The sequence below is a fragment of the Siniperca chuatsi genome, linkage group LG6 (genome assembly GCF_020085105.1).
Source record: "Siniperca chuatsi isolate FFG_IHB_CAS linkage group LG6, ASM2008510v1, whole genome shotgun sequence".
In the NCBI taxonomy this organism is placed as follows: Eukaryota; Metazoa; Chordata; class Actinopteri; order Centrarchiformes; family Sinipercidae; genus Siniperca; species Siniperca chuatsi.
In genome coordinates, this window is record NC_058047.1 from 30,791,646 (window position 1) to 30,817,825 (window position 26,180).

Here is a 26,180-nt window from a genome sequence, read left to right on the forward strand (position 1 = left end):
AGCCATGAGGATGGGGTCTGAAATTAACACTTGCCAAACTATAATGGCCCTTGAAATCCATTCTGCACAAGCTGGTAATTTACTGAAACCAATTGCTTGATGATACGACTGACACTTTGCTTTCTTCACTTCTTCCCTTTGGCACCATCTCAGTTGTCTCTTGGTAATTCTGGCATTTAGCTGAACATTAAATTAAAAGCCCCAATTACAAAATCACCAACATTAACAATAACACATTATACATTTAATAAATTACTTTTCATTGTTTATGATTCTGTGGCAGCTGTGGCAAAGCTATTGCAATGCGTCACAGAGATGGAAACTTTGGCCTTGTTTTCGATTTCTCTGCCATCTCGCAGTCCTTGCTCACCATCTGAGACTCTTCCTGGCACTTCATCCGGACTTCATTCAGCATGTCCTCTAATTTATGTTTCTGCTGGTCCATCTCCTCCAGGCGGTCCTGGGCATCTTGTTTCTGAGCCTCCAGCTCCTGCAGGCTGGCTGTCTCTCTGTCCAGGTCATTCTGCATCTCCTTATGGAACATACAGTATATTAAATCAACCTATGACCAACCTAAGTATCATGTATCAAAGTTATCTGTCCACCACATAAAAAACAAGTGGTCAGAAAAAGCCAAGCTGTTTAGTGGACTACATACACACTACACCCACTGACCCTGTATAGAAACACAGTTTGTTTGTATATGCAGGAGAGACAATTATGGTGTCAATAATCTTTCAGTATTTCTTGGAAAACGGAAACAGAAAGAAAGGTGATCGACCACAGTGTAATGATTTAATTGAAATTAAAGAAGTCCACATTAAAACAAGCTATGTGTTCATACTGCAGCTGACTGACCAGTGAACAAGTTGCCCTTACCTGTACCTCTGCACTCTTCTGTCTGATGGCCTCCTCTGTCTCCCTGATGTCTTGTTCAAGAGTGTACTTCTCCCTGCCACACGCACACAAAAAAAACATGCATACAAGGGTGCACACAAACACAAACAAGCTTAATTGTGACAACAGAAAAAGAATAAATAACTACCACCCCCTGCTGTGTGCACACATCAACATGTCAGAGTAACAAGACACTGGACTGGGATTCTATCAAATCCACAATGTCACAGATAACAAAAAATAAATAAATAAATAATCACTACACCCTCGAAGTAAAAGAGGAGCTGCTGGAAACTCTGTGTGAAATGTGTGACCTTATAAAGAAATGAGTGTGCCTTTCTAATTTATTTTAAATGTACTATTTAAATTAATAATTAATTACTTATTAATCAAATTAATTAATTCAGAGTGTAATTGCAAATGACTATAATAAATGCAGTGTGTATTGAATTTCAGAATAGTGCAAACATTTTGATTTGTGGGGAATAAACTTCTTGTGCAGTCAAAATCATGACATAATATGTGGGGGTTTTTGCACTGAACTGCCCAGACTGTCAGTCCCACAAAGTAACAAATTGCTGATTTGTCTATGCTATGGGAACAAGATATTAACAAGTCAATCAAATGGCACTGTGTCTGATTCCACACAGTTATTCTGTAGGCTGAGTCTTGTGCCCTTTAAAATAAACAGCATTTGATTCCAACAGTAGTTTTTGACCACTGGGTGTCAGATAGACTCCCTTAAAGGATAAGTTCACAATTTTTCAAGTCTGTCTTAAAACAACAGTCAGGTGCCCATATGAATACTGAAACAGGTTTTGCTTGGTGTAATCATTCGTCCTTTTTGTACTGGCCCTTCCTAATGCACTTTCAATGTAAGTGATGGGGGACAAAATCCACAGTCCTCCTGTACAAAAATACATTCCACTGTTCATCTGAAGTTGATATGAGGTTCCTACAAATATCCCTCTTTGTTCCTCCGGACAGTCTTTCCTTGCTGAGCTGCAGTGGAGGGATAGTAACACAAAGAGAGAATTTTGTACTAAAAAGATTGAAATGGAAGATATCCACGTGATTTGTCTAACACAAACTGATGAAGCATCATATTAGCTTCAGATAAACTATACAACTAAAAAACTATATTTTTTTACACAGAACGAGGACTGTGGAATTAATCCCCCATCAAAATTCTTGAAAAAAAATAATTGCACAGCAGCTCCTTGAAGTTATTGAAGGACACAATATTTTCAATACATTCCAATCCGGCTTGTGCACCAACATAGCACAGAAACAGCACTACTAAGAGTGAGAAATGACATCCTCATGCGGGCTGACAATGGCAAACATTCTATCCTGGTCCTGCTTGACTTAACTGATGCATTTGATACTATTGATCACTCCATCCTGGTTGAATGGCTTAATAAGTGGGTTGGTATCACAGGCTCTGCTTTCAATTGGCTCTTGTCTTATCTGTCAAACAGGTTATTTGAGGTTGTCATAGACAACTTTGTGTCCTCACCTGCACCTATACTCTGTGGAGTTCCGTAGGGTTCAATCCTTGGCTCCATCCTTTTCTCACTATACATGTTACTTCTGGGCAACCTAGTTAGCCAGTTCAATTGCATCTCTCAACACTGCTACACTGATGACATGCAGATCTATTTTTCAAGCCAAACAACATATATTGGTACCTTCCGCGACTGCCTGGCTGCTATTAAGGAATGGATGTCACTTCATTTCCTTCAGCTAAATTCAGACAAAACCGAGGTTCTTCTTATTGGTCCTGATAAGGTCCTTTATCGGCCCTCTGGTCACCAATGTTAAACCCTCTACAAGAAACCTGGGTGTAATCTTTGACCAGAACCTGAATTTTGACCCACACATAAACAACCTGCTTTTTCCAACTCCAAAACATCACAAACATCAAATCAATGCTATCAACCTGAGATCTAAAATTATTCTTCTATACCCTAATTTTTTCACGACCTAGACTACCGCAGTGCTCTTTTCTCCTGTCTCAGCCAAGCAACTCTGTTGTGCCTGCAACCCGTGCAAAACGCTGCAGCCAGACTGTTAACCAAAACCAATCCTCATATCTCTTCACTGGCTTCCCGTAAAGTACAGAATAGATTTCAAGATACTGCTTATCACATACAAGGCCCTACATGGTCTTCCCCCTTCATACATTTCTGAGCTCTTGCATCCTTATTCTACTTCTAGGCCACTCAGACCATCTGACCAAGGTCTCTTATTTATACCCCTCTGCAAATCCAAGAGTGATTGTGCTTTTGCCATTAGGGCCCAGTCCCTCTGGAACTGTCCCCCCGTTAGATCAGCTGAGTCTGTAAACAACTTCAAAATGCTTCTCAAAACCCATTTCTACCGACTTGCCTTCCCTGTCTTTCTATCTATCTTTCTGTATATAGCTGTATATGTATGTTTCTTATTTTTCTGCATATGTATCCCGTGAAGCACTTTGTAACTTTGTTTTAAAAGGTGCTATATAAATAAAATCTTACTTACATACTTACATTTAAATTGCTTTCGGAACTGATCTCTTCAGGGCTGGTATGAAAAGGAATGAATGATTACAGCAAGCAAAATCTGTTTCAATGTCCATGTGTGCACCTGACTTATTTTAAGACAGACTTGAAAAATTGTGAACCTATCCTCTAACAAACTCTGCATCTTGACTCATCTGTGTGTGTCACTGTAGGTTTGACATAATGCCAGTCCATAGATATTCAGTAGCTGGTGTGTTTACCTGAGAGTATTCCACTGGGTAAAGGCAAGAGTGCTGACGCAGCATGGAGAATAAGTGGTGAACAAACAAAAATTTGATAAAATACACACATCAAAGGAAGAGTGGACGGTTGGCTGGGTGGCTGAATGGATGGATGGAAGAAGGAAGAAAGCAGTAGAATGAGACAAAGCCAAGATGAATAGTAAAGCTCATCCACATCTGATGTGGATGATGTGGATGTGCATGTTTCCCTTTCAAGTGTATAAACAGAAAAACGGTTGGATCACACAGCATATACAGAGCTGGGGGTATTGTAGGGTTAGCTGTGGGCTGCTGGTAACCTCTGCTGCTGTTCAAACCAGCTGTGTCCGCCATGTTTGCATGCCAACATCCTTTTGTAAGGGACATTCCACTTAAATCCAGCAGCATAAAGTGTAACAGACACTGAGGATCTGTGTCAATATCCACACTTGCGGTAGTCAATTGCCTACATGACACACTGGGACATGCTTGGTTAATGAGGCCATCCCATGGCTCGTGTTAATACATGGGTCAGTCAAGCTCAGATGCTTTGTTGATTTGATTTCTACATAAAAACACTAAGTAGGATCAACCATACAACATTACAGTAAAATCAAATGATATTTGGGGGTTTAAGGAATGGCAGAAGGAGCTGTGTCAAATACTTTTCTGGGGTTTAAAGGTTTTGGAGATGTAACATACAAGGGAAGCCTTCCTTGTATACATGTAATGACAATGATAGAACATTTAAAAAGGCGACAAAATAAACACACAAAAGACTCATCAACCACAGTGGCACTTTGTGTCCACCAATAATTCACACTGTCAGAAGATTTTTATCTTGTGAAGACGTGCATACTGTATGTGATCATAAGGAGAACACCAATAAAAGTTTCCAAACATGGAGGCCCATAGTTGACTTTAGTAGGATTCTTAGGTTGGCATAATATGCTAGTACTGAAGTATTTTGATACTAAGTAAAAATAAATATTGCTGTGAGGAGGTTAACTGAGGAGGTGTGTTGGATGCTGATGAGTGACAGGTTTGGCAAAACTGAAAGTGCTTTGACACAGGACATCAAGAAGTACATTCATCATAGAGTGAATAGTAACTAACATCCACCGTTCCATGTATTTGTAGTGCTTATCCGGCGCCGGGTCACGGTGGCAGCAGGCTAAGCAAGGTAGTCCAGACGTCCCTCTCCCCAGCAACATTTTCCAGCTCCTCCTGGGGGATCCCTAGGCGTTCCCAAGCCAGATAAGATATATAATCTCTCCAGCGTGTTCTGGGTCTACCCCGGGGTCTCCTACCAGGTGGATGTGCCTGGAAAACCTACACCTTGGACCAGTTCTATTCACATTATTATATGCTTTCTTTAGGCAGTATTATTAGGAAACACTCCATAAACTTTCCTTGTTATGCAGGTGATACCCAGTTATTTCTATCGATCAAGCCAGATCAAACCAATCAGTTAGCTAAACTTCAAGCATGCCTTAATGATATAAAAACCTGGATGACCTGGAATTTTCTGATGTTAAACTCAGACAAAACTGAAGTTATTGTACTTGGCCCCAAACACCTCCAAAACACATTATCTAAAGTTTTAGTTACTCTAGATGGCATTGCCCTGGCCTCCAGGACCACCGTAAGGATCTTCTTATCTATCTTTTATCAGGATTATCCTTTAACTCAAAAAAAACCTTCAAAAAGGATTGCCTTTTTTCACCTACTTAACATTGCAAAAATTAGGCACATCCTGTCGCAAAATTATGCAGAAAAACTAGTCCATGCATTTGTTACTTCTAGGTTGGATTACTGGAATTCATTATCAGGCTGCCCGAATAAGTCCCTTAAGACTCTCCAGTTGATCCAGAATGCTGCAGGATGCGTGTACTGACAAGAACTAGGAAAAGAAAAATCTTATTTCTCCAATATTAGCTTCTCTGCACTCACTCCCTGTAAAAGAATAGAATTTAAAATCCTTCTCCTCACCTACAAAGCTCTTAATGGTTAGGCACCATTGTATCTTAAAGAGATCATAATACCTAATTACCCCATTAGAACACTGCACTCCCAGAACGCAGGGTTACTTGTGGTTCCTAGAGTCTCCAAAAGTAGAATGGGAGCCAGAGCCTTCAGTTATCAAGCTCCTCTCCTGTGGAAACAGGTCCCAGTTTGGGTTCGGGAGACAGACACCATCTCCACATTTAAGAGTAGGCTGAAGACTTTCCTCTTTGACAAAGCTTATAGTTAGGGCTGGCTCAGGTGAGTCCTGAACCATCCCTTAGTTATGCTGCTATAGGCCTAGACCTAGACTGCCGAGAGACTTCCCATGATGAACCTCTCATCTATATGCATTCTTATTCCATTAATGCATGTTACTAACTCGACATCTCTCTCCTGTAGTTTTGTGCTTTCTCGTCTCTCCCCTCTCTCCACCTGTTTTCAGCAGATATTTCTGCCTCTGGAGCTGTAGAGTCTGGATCTATGATTGCAGGCTTCCTGCTGCCCCCATGTTTCTGCTCAACACCCGTTGCTACAATTATTAGGGCCCGAGCACGAAAGTGCAGGGAACCTATTGTTTTTGTAGAGATTATTATTATCATCATCATCATTATTATTATTATTATTGTTGTTAGGGGCCAAGCACAAAAGTGGCAGGGACCTATTGTTTTTGTAGAGATTATTATTATTATCATCTTAAAACGCATTTTTGAGGGGCTTAGGATGCTCAAAAGATTTTGCACACACGTCACAACTGGCAAAAATCGCAAAGTTCTGCAGTGATTGGGCTCAGGCGTGGCCAGGGGTCTCTATAGTGCCCTCAAACACACGCCTACCTGCCTCTCCAGCCACTCCACCTTGCCTATCTCCACCAACTCCAGCCAGACTCTTGGGATCCAACCTGTTCTTTGCTCTTGGTTCCATTGACGGTCAGTCTCCACACTCCACCTCGTGGCCCACCCAGGTCCACACTACACCACCTGCTCCTCGCCTCACGGAACCAGTCTACCGTTCCAGATCCACGCAATCTCTACACGGGCCAAACAGGTGACTGCTGCTTCAGTCTCCACTCCTGAACCATCGCTACCTCCCCTGAGTTACTGAGGACGACGCTGGTGGCTTCGCTCCAAAAGAACTACACCCCTTTCCACTATTCCGCTGACCTTTAAATAAAGAGTGATTTACTGGCAAAAGACTTCTAGTGTTTTCTGCATCTGTGGGTTCGAATTGATCGTACATTATGACAAAGATGCCTTTGAGCTATCCTAATTAAACTCACCGGAGACATCCCCCGCCATCTTCTGAACATACATACAGAGTTTCGTTCAAATCTAATGAATGGTGGAACTTTGCGTGCACAATAAGTGAAACGCTGCGGGCTTTGTGATGATAAAACAAGTGTGTGATTGTTCTCACTCCTTTCAAACAGAATTTAGCAAGCTGAAGTGACTTTGCTTGTTGCTGCCTGAGGCTTTAATTTTGGCCCATCGAGCTGCTTCCTTCCTTTGTGCCACAAAATGGTTTGAATTGCCACCTGCGGCTATAATTATCATGATCATTATTATCGCTTTCACTCCAGTTATATAAGGGCCGAATAGCTCATAGCAAATGCCCTGGTATTCCATACTCCCGCAGTACCCCCCACAAGGGAGGCTGAGCAGTGCCCCTGGAACCACCATCCTGGTCTGCCATTCCGCAGGCACTGTCCCTGACCTGCACACGACACTGAAAAGGTGTGTCAGTCAAGACAGCCCAACAATGTACAGTGCCTTCAGCATCTCAGGGCCCATCTCATCCATACATGGCGCCTTGCCGCTAAGGAGCTTCTTAACTACCTCAGAAACCTCTTCCAGGGAGGCTTCCCCCGAGTCTTCAAACTCTGCCTCCTCCACAGAGAACGTGTTGGTTGGGTTCAGTTGTTCCTCAAAGTACTCTTTCTACCGCTCGACAATATCCCCAGTCTGGGTCAGCAATTCTCCTCCCCTACTAAACATAGCCTGAGCCAAGCCCTGCCTTCCCTTCCTGAGTCATCTAATGGTTTGCCAGAACTTCCCTGAGGCCAACCGAAAGTCCTTCTCAATAGCCTCCCTGAACTCCTCCCACACCCAGGTTTTTGCTTCTGTGCCCACCAAAGGCCCAGCCCTTCTGGCCTCCTGGTACCTGTCTGCTGCTTCAGGAGACCTCTAGGCCAACCAAGCTTGAAAGGCCTCCTTCTTCAGCTTGACGGCCTCCTTCACCGCTAGTGTCCACCAGCAGGTTCTTAGGTTGCCACCACAACAGGCACCGACGACCTTCTGACCACAAGTCCTATCAGCTGCTTCCACAATTGAGGCTTTTCAGATTCCATGTACCCAACTTACCCCGGGATGCATGAGACCAGAAGTTGGAGTTAAGACGTTCAGTCAGACGTTCCTAGTTCACCCTCACTGCTCTCTTTACCCGAGAGATACAGCAGCAAATCTGATGATCTGATAACTAACAGCGAAACTAAAATCAAACTCAAAGCTGCATCTTGTAAATGGCCAGGCAGTTACTACTTATGAAAAATATTTGCAAATTACTACATTGTTGCTATTGCGGTTACTGCATATACTGGTACAAAAATGTCCCTCTGATACTTAAAATTAAATAGATTTAATGTATTTTGATCTTTCTTTGCAGCTTTGAAAATTATGTAAAAGTGGTTTACACTTTTAGTGCTGTCATTTATGTGCTGCCAGTGATATTGCTGTTGTTACCTCTGCAACTGGGCTATCTCCTGGCTGATGTCATCCAATTCCTTGATGCCAGTGAACTCCCCTGAACCCACTGAACTAGAGCTGTCCTGTAGAGAGAGAGACAGGCAGACAGAGAGAGAGAAGGAGGAAGGGTGGAAGAAAAAAAGACAACAGGTTGGCAAAGCTGAACTTATTTGTTGAAGAAAGTGGAATGATGAAATGGTACCAACTGAGCCATGGCAGATCAGGCCAAAGAAAGGAGAAAGAGGGAAAAAAAGAAAAGGAGAAAAAACAGCATTCAATAAGAGGAGCAGCACAGAGGTTGAATCAGTAGGTGGGTGCTGGGTTAATCACCAACATGTGGGTAAGTGTTACCACCACTGACAAATTGCCAAAAAGAGGAAAGATTCAGGATTTTGCAATTTTATGATTAATATTCAGTCAGCCCCCCATTGAAAACATTCAAAAAGTTTTCATGAAGGTGGTTTTCAACAAACAGTATTGGGTCCACTAGCATTTGCTGGTGACGCTAGTCGAAGAGTGTGGAGACACCTTTTGAAAAAAAATTAATAAAAAGCCCATGAAAGCTATTCCTTTATATAGCAAAAGTACTGACTTATCAAAAGTGCACAGTATGCTCTTGATTTGATTGATTTAGCTTATTTGTACCAGGGCCACAAACAACTGCTTTCATAGGATTGCAGCCGCTTTATCAAAAATACTAATTTCAAAAGAATCCTGATTGCCAACTAAAAGCTGTCTTGAATCTTCCCTTGATCAGCAGACAGCTGACAGGAGAGACAATGTCACTGCACTGTATTGGAATGAAGAGAAAAGTCTTGCAAATGCTTTCCAGTAATCAGCCTGAACAGTGAGCCACTGGAAGCATTTATAAATTAATACACTGTAGGTCCATGTTACCTACCCACAACTTGAACATTATAGCCTGAGAGAGTAGGAAGAGGGGAAAGGTAGAAACATCAGCAGTAAAAGAGTTAGGATAAGAGAGAAGAACAGTGGGCAGGAAATGTCTTTGATTTAATTGATTTACCCATTTTCATGTCTATGTGGGTTACATTTTTAAGTTATCTTCCACCAAATAAGCAGATTTAGCAAATTGGGAAATTGGTACAGCTCAAGAAACAGGATGTATAGGAGACAAATCTGTACACCTCTATGTCTAAATTTGCAAAGAGCAGGAGAAAGATAAGAGGAGGGAAGAGGAGAAGAAGTATTGACTCACCCGTCTCATCTCAGACAGAGCAGCCATCTCTGATCCCACTGGGGTCATGTATCCTGACATACTCTGCAGCCATAGAGAAATTACTTAGTTACAATGATGATAAAAAACAGCAACAGTTATAACTCCATCCCATGTCAAAAGAGACACATTTTAAAACATTTTGAAAAACTCAGTGCTAAGAAAGTTCCTTGTTATCTAATATATTAGTACTATGCCATGCTTTAAAGTGAAGATAAAAAGTTAACAATACTCTATATTGTACTCTATAATAATTTACCAGCTAATGGTCATACAATCATACTGACAATATGGAAAAAGTTAAATTAACATCTAGCCCTGGCAGAGATGGATCACATTGTCTAAAAAATGAATACACTTTTAATAAATAAAACATTAACCTCCTGGGAAGAAGAGCAGAGGTGCTATTGTATACAGCAAATGACAGATATTGAATAAGTATGGCTATTGCTATTACTATAACCAATCTATAGTCATATCTGGCTGCATAAATGGCTGCATTTATATAGCACTACAAGTTGCCTCTCATTCACACACTCACTTACACCGATGGCAGCGAGTTACCATTCAAGGTGCTGGCCTGACCATCAGAAGCAATTTGGGATTCAGTGTCTTGCCCTAGGACACTTAGACATGTGGACACAAGAAGCTGGGGATCGAACCACCAACCCTATGATTAGTCGACGTGGGGCGGGGTGAGCCATCTCCTTCACTAAAGTGCCTCTCTAGTAAACATGCATTGTTTGTGTGTGTTGGACCTACTGGTACAGGAGTGCCTCTCTCAGAAGGGGGGATCATGTCAGCAGTCAGGGCCTGTGGAGGGTCGATGCCCTTGCTGACTTTCTGCTGGATGAGATGCATGGCGAGGGCAAACTGCTCCCTGGTCAGCTTGCCTATCTGCCTTGTGTCTGCCAGAGCCCTGCAGCGAAGAGCAGTCGGTCAACATTACAGACACATTAGGTTAACTCAATTATACTGAGCTGACTGACCACACTGTAAAGCAGTACATGACTAACAAAAATCTAAAGAAAAAGAAGAATAAACTGCTGAATCAGGCAAGTAGCTAGTCAGGAAGACTATTAGAAAGTGGTACCAAGCTAATAATAAGCCTAGCCAAGAAAACAGCATATATTAATTGTCGAGCATGAAACATGAGCAGGAGCCTAGCTGGGTCCCTACCATATATGGGCAAGGACATTCTGAGAAAGTCCAGACTGCATGAAGATCTCTTTTACTTCATGTCCGCTGACAAAACCGTCCAGATCAGCATCAGTCTTCAGGAAGATGTCGTCATAGCGACCACGGTCTGACACTGGGACCACCCAGGTTACCGCATGCTGAGACAGAGAGAGATGCATATGTTGTAACTTTCTATCTTTTTGACACTTTTTGCACTTCTATTCTCAGTCAGAATGGTTCTTAGTCTTTTCAGGAAATCATTTTCCAGGGTATTATGACAGATAAGGATCACACCCCAGAGTAATAAACCTTATTGAAAGTCCTACAGAGCTCCCACTGTTCAGGAAATCATTTTTCAGGAGATTTTCAACAACTGTAAAACATTTTTTACTGTGGAAGTCAAAAAGACGTGGGAAGGACTACAGTTAGCTGTCAGTGTCTTACTGTAGCAGGAAGCAATTAATTCAATAAAAATCAGTAAAAAAACAAATATGAGCCTTATCAATATTGACTACTCAAGTATCATATTAATAGGTAGATGGCACTGTTTGTATCAGTTTTGTACTAATATGCAAATCCCTGGATCATATCAAATCAAGAGTTATTTGACACTACCCAGCTCTAGTGTGTCTTCGCGTCAGGGTCCTGCATCACCCTGTCGGGGATGATTTCGCAATAATGACCGGCTCGCTGTACATTATCTTGCTTATTACACGGATATGTACTAAAGAAATCAATAATTTGACACCAAATATTGATTCAATTGATTTTAATTTTTTTTTTTTGCCACAGGACTTCTTTCTGCGGATTGATATGATTGGACTCGAGATTCTATGATCAGAACTGTGTCCATAGCAATGGTCTGATATTCTGCTCTTCAGAAATAACAGACCGTAGAATGCCGTAATTGACCAATCAGAATCAAGTATTCAAAAAGCTGTGTAATAAATAGTGTGTATTGTCTGTCCAGACTTGAGTGTGTGTGTACATTAGAGGAGTGTACAGAGTGTATGTTACCTGTCCAGAAGTGAGCGTGTGTGTGCCTGTACTTGCTACATAGTGAGGACATATGCTGTGGCACATGTACTGACAAGAACTAGGAAAAGAGATCATATTTCTCTAATATTAGCTTCCCTGCACTGGCTCCCTGTAAAATCCAGAATAGAATTTAAAATCCTTCTCCTCACCTACAAAGCTCTTAATGGTCAGGCACCATCGTATCTTAAAGAGATCATAATACCTAATTACCCAACTAGAACACTGCACTCTCAGGATGCAGGGTTACTTGTGGTCCCTAGAGTCTCCAAAAGTAGAATGGGAGCCAGAGCCTTCAGTTATCAAGCTCCTCTCCTGTGGAATCAGGTCCCAGTTTGGGTTCAGGAGACAGACACCATCTCCACATTTAAGAGTAGGCTTAAGACTTTCCTCTTTGACAAAGCTTATAGTTAGGGCTGGCTTGGGTGAGTCCTGAACCATCCCTTAGTTGTGCAGCTATAGGCCTAGACTGCCGAGAGACTTCCCATGATGCACCTCTCTCCTCCTCTCCTTCTCCATCTGTATGCATTTTTATCCCATTACTGCATGTTACTAACTCGACATCTTCTCTCCCGTAGTTTTGTGCTTTCTCATCTCTCTCCTCTCTCCTTCTGTCACTTTCAGCAGGTATTTCTGCCTCCGGAGCTGCAGAGACTGGATCTGTGGTTGTGGGCCACCTGCTGCCCCCGTGTTCCTGCTCGACAACTGCTACTACAGTTGTTGTTATTGACTTTGTTACTATTATTGTAATTATTATTCCTATGACTGTCATTCCTATTATTATTACTAATATTACCACTACATTTTTACTATTTTAAAATTCTAGGTGGTATTTGCATTGTGCTTCCATCTCCCCCACTATGTGAGGTTTCTGCCTCTTAAAAGGAAGTTTTTCCTTGCCACTGTCACCAAGTGCTTGCTCATGGTGGAATTTGTTGGATCTCTGTAAATAATATTCTAAAGACTACGGTCTAGACCTGCTCTATAGGAAAAGTGTAATGAGATAACTTCTGTTATGAATTGGCGCTGTATAAATAAAATTTAACTGAACTGAAATGAAATACGTTTTCCCCTACAGTGAGGACATTTTGGCCGGTCCTCACAACTTCAAAGGACTGTTTGAAGGTTAAGATTTGGTTTTAAGGGTTAGGTTAGAATTAGGTTATGGTTAGGGTGAGGGTAAGGGTTAGGGTTAGGCATTTAGTTGTGATGGTTAAGGTTAGGGTAAGGGGCTAGGGAATGCATTATGTCAATGCCAGTCCTCACAAAGATAGAAGTACAAGGATGTGTGTCTACATTAGTGTAGCGTCTCTAGTGTATGTTACCTGTCTAGATTTGAGTGTATGTACGTTATTGTAGTGTCTAAAGTGTATGTTACCTGTCCAGACTTGATTGTGTGTGTGTGTGTGTGTGTGTGTGTATACATTAGGGATGCTGTGTATGCTCAACATCAATATTTTAAACCACTGCATGTTATTTCATTGTTGGCTGAGCGGCTCCAGTCATCGCTATAGTTTTAGAAAATGCCGGCTACAGAAGAGTCTGACTGTTGCAGCAGAATCCGACTCCGCACAGCCACCGCAGCGTGACGTCAGGTTGCGTTTCAGAAACCATGTATTCCATATACTATACATTAGTAAGGAGAGCTTTTTACTATCTTTTGTCCTTGTAGCTGTTTAATACACTTATAAAGCCATAAAGTCGTCTACCTGCTACCATAGAAATTCCATTGAATAAGTGTTAAATGTTTAGGTTAGAATCTGGGCTTATTTTACATTGATTGACAGTGTGTGTTTACTTTTATCATGTTGGAGTTGCTAGTTTAAACCTACAGTTTTTGCACTTTAATATGTAAACCTTTGTTTACATTTTGTTTTGTGCTGCATTATACAATAACATACAGTTTGTCAAAATAAAATTAACTCAAATGAAATGGTCAATTAGATTTTTTGGATGAAAATAAATCGGTTGGATTAATCGACTAATCAGTAAAATAGTCGATAGATGAATCAACAGAAAAGTAGTCATTAGCGGCAGCCCTAGTGTACATTAGTGTAGTGTCTACAGTATATGTTACCTGTCCAGAAGTGAGTGTGTGTTTGTGTACATTAGTGTTGTGTATATAATGTATGTTACCTGTCCAGACTTGAGTGTATGTGTACATTAGAAGATTTTTTTGAGTGCACCCGTGATTGGTTCTGACTTCAGACACTGAGTTGGCAAAATACACGGATTCACTAAGCTGGAATGCTACTTATAATTAGCAAACAACAGTGTACAAAACATCATGTATGTAGCAGCTTCTCATTTTTAGCCGGCACTGACAGCTTTCTCTGGTTAAAATGACAAAAGTCGCCGGTGGCAGGTCATATCAGCTGTAAATTCAGTGATTCACTTGATAACAGGCAAATTCTAAAATTATCTGTGGTCAGGTTTGTGAGCTCTCTGTATGCGGGTGTCTGTACTCGTCAAAGATAGTTTGTAAGGAGAGAATCTCCACTCTGTAACATCACTGTACAATCAGAGTGGACAGAGTTTCTTTAGTTCCAACAACTCTAAGAGTGATATGTCTTCTCTCTAGCAGAATGTGTCAATTCAAGTCGCATTCTCCCAGTAAATTTTCATTCATATCATATGAACAATTTAAGTTTATAAACATAATATTTTTGAACCAGTATTTGAATCAAGTAACTCGTAAAAAATAAGGCATATCAGATTTAGTAGGCTACAGCTGTTGTTTCAATGCGTCAGATACATATTTAATCAACATTTAAAGGTGTGTGGAGTTTTTTTTATATGTATTAATCGCTTTTAATTGCCAATGTGTGAACGGATTTTAACAACTTTCTCAGTTGCCTATAAAAACCTGTGGACTGATTTCTATGCAAAGGACTCAGGGCGATTGTTCCGCGAAAATCCTAAGGATGTGACGTTTATGTGCGCTCCTAAGTGCTTTGCCTCTCTTCAGCTCCCCTACAGCACCAACAGTGTGCAACAGTAGCTAACGTTAAAAATAGGGTCCACGTACGTCAACAAACAACCAGCACCCACCCATGACAGCTACAGTAGCTTGGAAAATAGCAATATGGGGGCACTGAATTTGATGAATTTACTGTTTATCAGACCACAAATGAGACAAGAATCAGGTATAAAGAACGACAGAATCGGAGCAGAGTGGCTCCTGGCACCCAGGGGCTGACCCAACCGCAACCCCTGCTCAGGGCTCCTGAGGTGGGTGCTGACTGATGCCCGACCTCCCTCTCGCTCCTCGCTTCTCCTGTCCCCACCTGAATCCGCTGCGTCTTTGTTGTCCCCGGAGTAAGAGTCCTGGTCAGAGCTGCTGTAACTCATCTCGGTACTGTATTCCCTGTCACAACCAGCATCAGAGTTTCTCTTTGATGGTTTTCTATAATATTGTGTATTGTGTGTGCTGTTCATTTATTTGGTGGCTCCGTGGTTCACTCAATCACAACACTGTGGAATCAAAACAGGGTACTTAGATAGCTACCATCTAAAAAAGGAGCAAACAAATAAAGGATCAAAACTAGATTGGGCTTTATATAACCAATACTGAAAGATAACACAATTACAAAAGAATGCAAATATAAAAAAGAAATCCATATGTCATTAAAACAAACAATTGGTTCCTCCAGTAGGATTTCTAGTTACGGCTTGTTGTGTGTTCACTGATTGAGCTGTCTGTAGATGTGTGTATATTAGTGTAGTGTACACAGTGTGTATTACCTGTCCAGACTTGAGTGTGTGTTTGGGCGACAGACTGCCAGTGCTGTTGAGTGAGTTCATGCTGCCGTGGGAGGGTGTGGAGCGCAGTGAGTCTTTTGGTGGTGGAGGGCTTGCGGGAAGTCCAGGCACAGAGCCGACCACTGAGCCCAGACTCTTCTTTCTCTTAGATGGAGGGACGAGGATAGAGGGGAGGAGTGCAGGAACAGGCTCCTTCTCCAGGGCCCGGTACACCAGGTGCATGGCCTGGGAGAGCACATCTTGCTATTAATACTTTTATAAAACTAAATATGTCCCAAACCTGTGATTTGCCCCCACTCTGAACACAAGTTCTAATTAGGGCTGTCATGATTTCAGATTTTCACTACACGATTATCATGGCCAAAATAATCCACGATAACGATATTATAAAACAAAAAAACTAAAGTTAGCTAGCTAAAAGCTAGCTAGTTACTGTGTCTTCTTTTTTTACATCTGATGGTAGGTGGCAACGCGCGTTAAGGTGCATTACTGCCACCTAATATGACAGAGCGAGAACAGAAAGAAAAGGAATGGATTACTTACACGATATTATCATATGTGTATTATTAACATATCAATGTTTCATTTTTAAATATCACAATTATCATCAACACTGGTATATCGCAAAAACCCTAGTTCTAATATTGATTATCAGCCGGAATTGAGACCGAAGAAATATTTAGTTTATTTGTATTTGTTTATTGTTTCCTAAATAATAAACCCACACAATGCATATTAAGCCAACAGTAAAACTACATAAAATAAAATAATGCAATTTAAATGTTTGAGAGCTGAATAACTCTTCATAAGTAAAATACAACCTGCAATCACAGTTTCTCATTCCTATAATATTTTGTAATATGTCGGCTGTTTTATTTTGTGGCTCTGGAAAAGGAGCCACCAAAAAAAAAGGATATAATAATAAATGATCAGATTTTACAAAACCAACACTGAACCATAACAAATTATTAAAATGTTTAACACATATACATATATACACACATATATATATATACACACACACATGTATATATATATACACACACATAACTTCGTCCTTCACCCTCCGCGGGTGGTCTCATCCTTCGAGCTCGGGTCCTCTACCAGAGGCCTGGGAGCTTGAGGGTTCTGCGCAGTATCTTTGCTGTTCCTAGTACTGCACTCTTCTAGACCGAGATGTCTGGTGTTCTTCCAGGGATCTGCTGTAGCCACTCCTCCAGTTTGGGGGTCACTGCCCCGAGTGCGCCGATGACCATGGGCACCACTGTTGCCTTCACCTTCCAGGCCTTCTCCAGCTCTTCTCTGAGCCCTTGGTACTTCTCTAGTTTCTCATGTTCCTTTTTCCTGATGTTGCCATCACTTGGTATCGCCACGTCAACCACAACGGCTTTCCTCTGCTGTTTGTCCACCACCACGATGTCAGGCTGGTTCGCCATTACCATTCTGTCAGTCTGAATTTTGAAGTCCCACAGGATCTTGGCTCGGTCATTCTCTACCACCTTTGGGGGTGTTTCCCACTTTGACCTCGGGGTTTCCAGTCCATACTCAGTGCGGATGTTCCTGTACACTATGCCAGCTACTTGGTTATGGCACTCCATGTATGCTTTTCCTGCCAGCATCTTACACCCTGCAGTTATGTGCTGGATTGTCTCAGGGGCCTCTTTGCACAGCCTACACCTTGGGTCTTGTCTGGTGTGGTAGATCTGGGCCTCTATTGCTCTGGTGCTCAGGGCCTGCTCCTGTGCAGCCATGATGAGTGCCTCTGTGCTGTCCTTCACTCCAGCCCGCTCTAGCCATTGGTAGGACTTCTTGATATCAGCCACTTCAGTTATGTTGGTGGTACATCCCGTGTAGGGGTTTGTCCTCCCATGATGGTCCTTCCTCCAGCACGTCTTCCTCTGTTCCCCATTGCCTGAGACATTCCCTGAGCACGTCATCTGTTGGGGCCTTATCTTGGATGTACTTGTGGATCTTGGATGTTTCATCCTGGATAGTGGCTCTCACACTCACTAGTCCACGGCCGCCTTCCTTACGGATGGGATGGAACCCTCCATGCCACCTGACGCAGACGCAGACCTTGTTTGGCCAGGCGACGTCTGATGACGTCTAATGAAGTCACACTCACAGGGTTGCCTTGCATTCCCCTCTGACCTGTTGTCCTGGCTCCCCCTTGCCGTAGCATTTGTGTTGTATCTCGTCAGTCTCAAGTTGTGATAGCAGTTGCCGCTTGTGAGTTGCCGCTTGTGGATGTTGGAACACTGAGCTACTAGTTGCTTCGCTGTAAGCCTTGATTGTGGGTTTTGAAGTAACCATTCATCCCACATCCTTTGCATGTAACCCCTCTGACTAGGGTTACTGGAGTAGTAGCATTCCAACGAGATTTAATGGTTTCAATCTCGCCCATCTCCATCTTGTTCCAGTAGAACATTTATTATCTAGGTGCTCTGGTATATAGTATTATATATATTTTTTAAAAACCATATAACATCAAATACAAGTTTAACACTACAATTTGTCAAAAAACACAAATTTTATTGGGGACCCACTCAATTTCCCTGGGACCCACTCAAATGACCATGTGGGTCCTGGGGACTCACTACATTGAAAATGTATCAACATCACTGAGCTATATAATTAACAATCATAATTTTCATCATTTGAGTACTTTAAAAGTTTATCCTCTTCTAACAAAACAAAGCCCTCTGCCACCCCTCCAGAAATCAGCTTGTATGCGACTCTGACACCGGCATGGACAAGTGGAGAGAGAACAGGTAGAGGTAGAGAGGTATTTGGGAAAAACAACACGTTTCTTAGTAAACTTTCCAAATGGACTTGTGTGTCACAGTTGTGTTATTTACATGTAATCTACCATTTCTAACGATGTTCAAATGTATGCTTAATCTGCATGGTGGAAGATAAATAGGCCTCCCGGAGCAGCTGAGGATGGTAAAACTCTCAAATTCAAGCAACAAACAGATTTATCTATATGCCAGCAAGATGTAAGTACAGATAGATCTGGATACTGCAAGTTTTGTGTGTGTATTGACCAGATCACATTGGGAACTGATCAAACTCTGTGTATCCATTAAATCAGACTAAATTATGTAATATCAGAGTGACTTTTCTTGCGAGTTTTCCTTTTGTATCAAGCAGCAAAAAAGTTGTAGCATGAAGTGTTTGAGTTAATTTGCCTTACTTGACATCGCACATCCTGCAATGTGACTATGGCACATTGCGATGATGATGCTGAAATGATATATCGTGCAGCCCCAATTAACAGTTATGTCAGGCTATAGAGAATCAAAAACATTATATTGTGACAATGCAGAAGATAACTCACCACTGCAAACTCATCTCTGTCCAGATGACCATCTTTATCTATGTCACTCAGGTCCCAAACCTAAACGCAGGAAATACACATAATGATGCCATTCAGCGTAATTCAAACTATTACAGATTCTATTTCATTACTATAAATCCACTTTGGAAAAAAATGCATGTTCTTTGACAATTCATGTAACCTGAGAACAAGAGTTCTACCAGCCACAACACAACACAAGTGGGGAAACACAACACAAGTTTTGGCTTGAGTACTTTAATCTTCAATCACGGAACCAACAAGCCTAATTTAAGACTGAATGTAAGAAACCAAAATTTGACGTCAATACCTTCCCAAGGACATCCAGAGGTAGCTTGGAGTTGATTAGGACTGGTTTGACCTTCTCTCCTGACAGCAGGCCATTGACTGGAGCCAAACTTTCAAAAATCCCATCAAATTTACTCTTCTCCTCGGGCTACAAAGGAAAATAAACACTAGTTATCTAAAGAGCCTGATCCGTAAATGTTAGACTGACTGAGCCTGACTCTTTCTTCTGTCTTAATGGAAGAGCTCGTAGTTATTCACAAACTGAATGTTTTACTAAACTACAACATTAGAGCCCGAACAATACTGGAAAGTAAGCAGATGTCAATATCATCATATTATTTTTATATATATATATATATATATATATATATACACACACACAATATATCAATACTGAGTATTTGTTAAAATGGTCTTTAGGAGTATCAAAAATAAATAGGCCATGGGAAATTTCTTATTCTCCTTTTTCTTCTATAATGACTGCTTTATTCTACTGTGTGTGTGTGTGTGTGTTTGTGTGTGTGTTTAAACACACCCTGACAGCCCAGTGTAATTCGCTGGAGGCAGATGCTGTGCTGCTTAGAGACGGACTGCTTGTGTCCTTCTGAAATCAGACAAACAAAGATGGCTGTCTGCACTGTCACATGATCCATTCCCTGGTTTCACACATCATCTTCTCTCATGCTGAGCTTTTGATACAAAGTTTAATAACATAATAAAATGAACATGAAAATGACAGTTGGTTTATTTACATAATGAATGATGAGTATAATGAATATAATGAATTGTAAAAATGTCTGCAGTTTTGATTATTAATTCCATATAATTGTCAATATTCTGAAAAAAAACTGTTGCAGCTTGTTTTTATACAAAGAATACATGGATTTGAGCTTTAATAATGAAGTCACACTCACAAACTTGGGGGGAGGGACTGAGAGGTTGAGGCTGGACAGACTGACTTCCTGACCACTCTGAGCACAGGCCACCAGCCGCAGAGCTACGTAAAACCCCTGAGAGAGGAAACAGTGTTACCCATCAACTCTCTCATTCTCTACCTTAGTTAACTGATGTAGACAAAGACATACAACTCTTGTCATACATAATACATTATTATTATTCAGAAATGAGAACAAGAAAATAAAAAAATTAAAAACATCGAACAATATCTATATGTAAGAAAAAGAAAAAGATTCTCTATATTTGTCTGCACAAGTTAATGCTTGTGGTAAATGGTAAATGGACTGTACTTGTACTTATAGCACCTTTCTAGTCTTCCAACCACTCAAAGCGCTTCACACACTACATATACACATTCACACACATTCATACACTGATGGCAGATCAGTTCAAAGAAACTAACTAATCACTCACACCCTGAAGGCACAGCCCTCGGGAGCAATTAGGGGTTCAGTGTCAAGGACACTTGGGCCTGTGGACTGGGGGATGCCAGGACCGAACCGCCGACCTTCCGATTGGTGGACGACCCGCTCTATCACTAAGCCACAGCCACTCAAGTGGTTTTCCACTTGTTTTTATTTGAGCTGGACATGCTAGCATTAGCATTATTACGACCAGGGTCATCTTATTAGATCACCTTGTAGCAATCTGATTTCACTTTGACATTATTTGTCAATAAGTATTGTTTCTGTTGATCAGAGTCAAATAAATTGTAATGGCATCCACTGTGATTTTCACTTTTCTATGTGAAGTACATTCAGCACATCATCAAAGATAGAGCACTGAATGAGAAGTCATCTGTTCCTTACCTGTTTGTCCAGATAGCCATTGCCATCGGGATCAGCCAAATCCCAGATCTGAAGCACAAGACACAAACACACAGCATTAAAGACACAGTGAAATGAAAACTAAAATTTCCAAGTTCTACTCTTGGGTTAACTGTTTATCTCTTTTTACATGCTAAATATGTGTCAAAAACACATTTGAGTATTTTTATATCAAAATGCATCTTTTTTATCTTCCTGTAAAACATAGAAATATTTTTAAAGACCCATCAGGAACTCGGTTGCGGTTTCATAAATGTATTACATCAAATGTAATTTGGCCTGACTAGCTAACTCCACCCATCATATGAAACCACACTTGATCGATAGCTAGTGGGTAGCTAGTACAGCATCATCATAGTAGGAGGTGTGTGTTTGGATTTCAGCTGGTAGACATGTGACAGTAAAGAATGTAGTTGAGGTCTAATTAGTTCATTTAACCCATATCCTCCTCCTCCTGGTCTAACAATGCATGTGAGGGAGGTGTGTGTGGAGGTGAACAGTCCTCTGCAGCTCCCTAGCTCCATATCTCTCTACAACTCTGTATCGCATTGCCGTATTTGCTAAGCCACGACCACTTTTGATCCAATCACATCTAAAGGACTTGATTTAAATCTGTCACTGTGACTTTAAAGGTGGGGTATGTAATTCTGGAGAAATCCAATACCATGACTATAGAGCGAACGACACAGCAAGTAATATAACTAACGTTAGCTAGGTTGTGGGTTAGCAAACTGTCCCTACAGTAGCTGCTGCGAAGCTAACAGCCAGAGAGGACGAGACAGTTTCCCAGAGCCAGCACAGCAGCTCCAGACAGCGATACTCACAGCTCTCCTGCTACTATAGCAAACATCACAGCAACAGCTTATCTTGGCAAACTAGAAAGTAAGCTGAATGTTTGTGGGCAAGTCATTTAAAGTTACCTGACACACAAATCTTGGCTGGAATATTGTTGTGTGGCTTGGTCCGAGCCACTTTGTTTGTTTCCCATTTACAGAGCCAGGGCTGTGTACACACACCGGATTTTATTTCAGCGTGCACACTGAATAGACAGCTAGTGGACCATGAGAAGCTATTCACTGAATTTGACAAAAAGATGTGTACTGGATTAGAATCGCATACCCCATCTTTAAGGACAGTGTGCAACGATAGCCATTCTGGCCAAGCAGACTAGCCCAGTAGATGACAAAAAATTGTATCCTGTAGGTCAGTATTTATTGCTTTATGGGTTCTTTTAACCCACGGACAGACAATGGTGAGGCACTCTCTTTAATCCATCTTTCTGTTTGAAATAATTTAACAAATGTGTTTCAAAAGTGTTTGAAATAATCATGTCGGACTCTGACTAAGATTTTATCAATTTGTCTTTATATTTATATCATTTAGGTAGGTAGTGGGGACCCTGGCATAATAAAGAAGAATACATATGCAAAAACTGACCAGGTAATTAAGTAAAATGTTCTAATTATTTATGCCGAGGAAACCCATCGGAACCATTGGATTAATGTCCCTGTGTTGTTTTAACTGACAAGCACATTTACATTGCTCATTAATCTAAAAGAAAAGCAACAGGAAGAAAGAACAAAAATCTGTCTAAAAACAGTGAAAATGCAAGTGCTTCTTGTATGATGTCTTTTCTCTGAAAGGTACCCCGTTAAGTTTTTTTACTGATGCTGGTTCTGTACAGCAATGTGTGCATTCTCATAATCCACAGCACCAGATGAACACCAGATGAGCATAAGGGTAATGTGATACACTTGCCCTTGGATAATTTGAGGCATTTTCCACTGTTTTCTGATGTTTGTGAATGATCAATTGATTAATTAATTGAGGAAGTAGTCGACAGATCTATAATGAAAATAATCATTAGTTGCAGCCCTACAATGCAGGTTTCAAAACTATTACAGAAAGGCATTGCAAATATTTCATGGAGGTAGGAAATGCATTTGTTTAAGTCCAACTGAAATTAAACTAAATTATTTGAGAAATAAAACAATCATTGGGATTTCATTTCACTCTAAAAAAAGGGGAAACTTCAACTGCCGGTAAGTGGGGTGTGCAGCGGTATTATGTCCACATTGTTTGGTGTATTTTACAAGACGAAGTGAGCATGCTCATTTGTGTTTATTTGCTGTGCCATGCTTGTAACATTACTGCACTGTACAAGCAGCCTTTAGCCACCAGCTAACAACACAGTTGTGTTGCTGGGGAAAAAAGTAAGAGCATGGATTAACTGTATTTCTGTCCACCATTTTAAAGAAAGTATCATTTTACTTTCAAGTAGTATTAATGCTAGCTGGCGGCTAATTTAGTCCATCCTACTTGATGGTGCACCACTGACTATTTACTGGCGTTTACCAACCTGTTTGTGCTTTAGATGCAGGTAACTAGTTTTACTTTAACTAACTTGTATAGGCTATATCTGTGCAATTTAAACATTTAATAAGTATTCTGCCTTGCGCAAAGCGGATAGTCACACAAATAGTTAAACTGAATGTAAACAAAAATACATAATTTCAACATTGATTAATGTATTTTTGTAATTATAGTACTAGAAATAATAATCAAGGACAGATTCTGGATCAGCACTATGGAGCAAACTTGTGCCCTAGAAGATTTCTGGAAAATGTATGAAATGTCACGGTGTGTGTGTGTGTGTGTGTGTGTGTGTGTACATCCTTAGCAATCAAATGCGTTCCATAGTGTTGCTCTGTTCTCTTTTAATTGGTTCACACATTTTGCCATCTTAATAGGAGACATCCCTATATTTGAGAAAATAGGCCTACAATTTTCTAAAAGGATGCAATATCAAACAGCTCTTGCTGAAGCTAGAATTCTGATTCAAAGCTACTTAAGTTAGATTATTATGTCGTTAATAAGTAACTTTGCAATTGTCCCATTTTATCAGATGGGGGAAAATAAGATTCCATATTACATTCTGTTTGAATGTGGACTGCTAATAATTCAACAGGTTATGCTGCATATTATGTTGATGTATGGTGTTTTAAAATCTTGTTCCACCTGCCCCTCTAAAGGGCTCTGCACGGCCCTGTACTTCTAATATCATCAGGGCCTGGAGCTTTGTGTGGCCTTATCTTAGCAAGACTGCCTGCTATCTCCAAGTGTGATACTAAGTCCCAAACTGGGCTACATACATTGTCGAGTATGTCCCCATTTGTCAAACCTACTATAGAACTGGTTTAGCTCACTGGCAAAGGAGACAGTATCTGTGGGTAGGCAGTGTTGTTTCATAATGTTTCTCATTTATATACATTAATATTCATGTGGTGCTTTGGATTGGCCATTTATGGTTGAATGTGGGTGTGTAGAGTGCTGGATATGCGGCTGATCCACATGCGCACATTTCCAGGAGGACTGTGATTTATTAAGGGAAAGTTCCCTCCAGGGGTGCGTATGCACGGTTTTATAAATCTGTTCCTGGCTCTACATTTAGCAATTTTTCAGTTGTTGTTTTTTTTTCCAGATAACCCAGAGTTGCCAGAGTTTTATAGCTAGTTACGCATCTAGATAGCTATAGCTGTAGCTATTCAATTTATAGTGTTCGCTCTTTACAAAAATGAGGGTAGAAAGTGTTTTGGTACTTTTTTTCGCCATGGAACTTCTTCTGCTACTCAGTCGGGGCACCGCTGCAGATCAACTGTTTGGCCGCATTTTTTACACCAGGGAACAGCTGATCGCGCTGAAGCCAAGCGGCATGGCGCCCAGGACAACCGATATCCCCACTGAGATCTGGAGGAGGACACACCGAGGATGCAGAGGTGGAACGAAGCGGCGAGGGAAGAGAGAGGGGTGCAGACAAAAGAGACTTAAGAATAAGAGATTTAAGCCGTGTCTGCCTTCTCTTGTCATGGGCAACGTGAGATCACTGGCGAATAAAATGGACGAGCTAACGGTGTTAGCTAGACGAAGTTCCGTGAGTGTAGTTTGATGTGCTTCTCAGAGACATGGCTACACCATCACACCGGGAGCAGTAAGCGGAAAGGCGGTGGGCTTGCTGTTCTAGTTAACAACAGATGGTGTAACCCTGGTCACGTTACTATCAAGCAGAGTAGATATTCTGCTTGATAGTAGCCCGGACATTGAACTGTTAGCTGTGGGACTCTGGACATATTATCTGCCACGTGAATTTTCACATGCCACTGTTGTGGCTGTTTACATCCCCCCCTCTGCTAACCTGGCATCGGCGTGCAACGCCATTCACACCACCATAGCACAACTCCAGACTCAACACCTGAGTGCACTCATATTAATCTCGGGTGACTTCAACCATGTCAGTGTTTCAACAACGCTGACTAATTTCACCCAGTATGTGAGTTGTCCTACTAGAGAGGAGAGACACTGGACCTGCTGTATGCTAACGTTAAGGACGCGTACAGCTCTTCCCTCCTCGCCCCCTGGGTAGGTCAGACCACAACCTGGGGTACCTTAAACCCTGCTATGTGCCTCTGGTTAAAAGGCAGCCCGCGACCACAAGGACAGTGAGGAGATGGTCAGGGGAGACCTATGAGACACTGCAGGAATGTTTTGAGGTGACAAACTGGGATGCACTCTGTGAGCCTCATGGAGAGGACATTGACGGGCTCACGGAGTGCATTACACTACATTACATTACAGTACATTAACTTCTGTGTGGACTGCAATGTCCCAACTAAGATGGTCCATTGTTATCCAAATAACAAACCCTGGGTAACAAAGGACATCAAGGACATCCTGAATGCCAAGAGGAGGGCCTTTACTGATGGTAATAGGGAGGAGGTGAGGGCAATCCAGGTGAAAAGGTGAAAAGGTGAAAATCAGGGAGGCAAAGGAGAAGTACAGGAGGAAGCTGGAGCAGAAACTCCAGCAGAACAACATGAGAGAGGTCTGGAGCGGCATGAAGAGCATCACTGGCTTCAGACCGACTGGCAGCAGAGGAGTTGAAGGCAGCTTGGACAGGGCCAACGAACTTAATTTGTTTTTTAACAGATTCGACACACCAGCTCCTGCTCCCCCCTCTAACTCAGCTGCTGATGGCCCTCAAGCTCCTCTGAGTACTCTGCTCCCCCCTCCCCATCAAGCTAACAGCCCTCTTCACACTAATGACTCCCCCCCACCTGTAACCTCTGCTGTGTGC

The 26,180-nt window shown here is 41.5% G+C and overlaps 1 protein-coding gene across 15 annotated transcripts in view; it reads right to left on the reverse strand.

Annotated features, from left to right (window-relative positions):
- The window catches only part of eps15l1a (epidermal growth factor receptor pathway substrate 15-like 1a), a 72,604-nt gene that overhangs the window by 33,298 nt on the left and 13,126 nt on the right, over nucleotides 1-26,180 (reverse strand). For 10 of the 15 annotated variants that reach the window (XM_044198439.1, XM_044198436.1, XM_044198445.1 and 7 more), the window contains 13 exons: nucleotides 21,032-21,079; nucleotides 20,180-20,275; nucleotides 19,801-19,869; nucleotides 19,288-19,413; nucleotides 18,960-19,019; nucleotides 15,602-15,844; nucleotides 10,823-10,980; nucleotides 10,406-10,562; nucleotides 9,626-9,688; nucleotides 8,404-8,489; nucleotides 3,662-3,694; nucleotides 880-952; nucleotides 371-532 (listed from right to left, as the gene is read on the reverse strand). In XM_044198439.1, the coding sequence (XP_044054374.1) occupies nucleotides 371-532; nucleotides 880-952; nucleotides 3,662-3,694; nucleotides 8,404-8,489; nucleotides 9,626-9,688; nucleotides 10,406-10,562; nucleotides 10,823-10,980; nucleotides 15,602-15,844; nucleotides 18,960-19,019; nucleotides 19,288-19,413; nucleotides 19,801-19,869; nucleotides 20,180-20,275; nucleotides 21,032-21,079 (1,374 nt within the window). The remainder of the gene's footprint in view (nucleotides 1-370; nucleotides 533-879; nucleotides 953-3,661; nucleotides 3,695-8,403; nucleotides 8,490-9,625; nucleotides 9,689-10,405; nucleotides 10,563-10,822; nucleotides 10,981-15,601; nucleotides 15,845-18,959; nucleotides 19,020-19,287; nucleotides 19,414-19,800; nucleotides 19,870-20,179; nucleotides 20,276-21,031; nucleotides 21,080-26,180) is intronic. The other 5 variants (XM_044198443.1, XM_044198441.1, XM_044198447.1 and 2 more) reach the window with 1 other exon arrangement.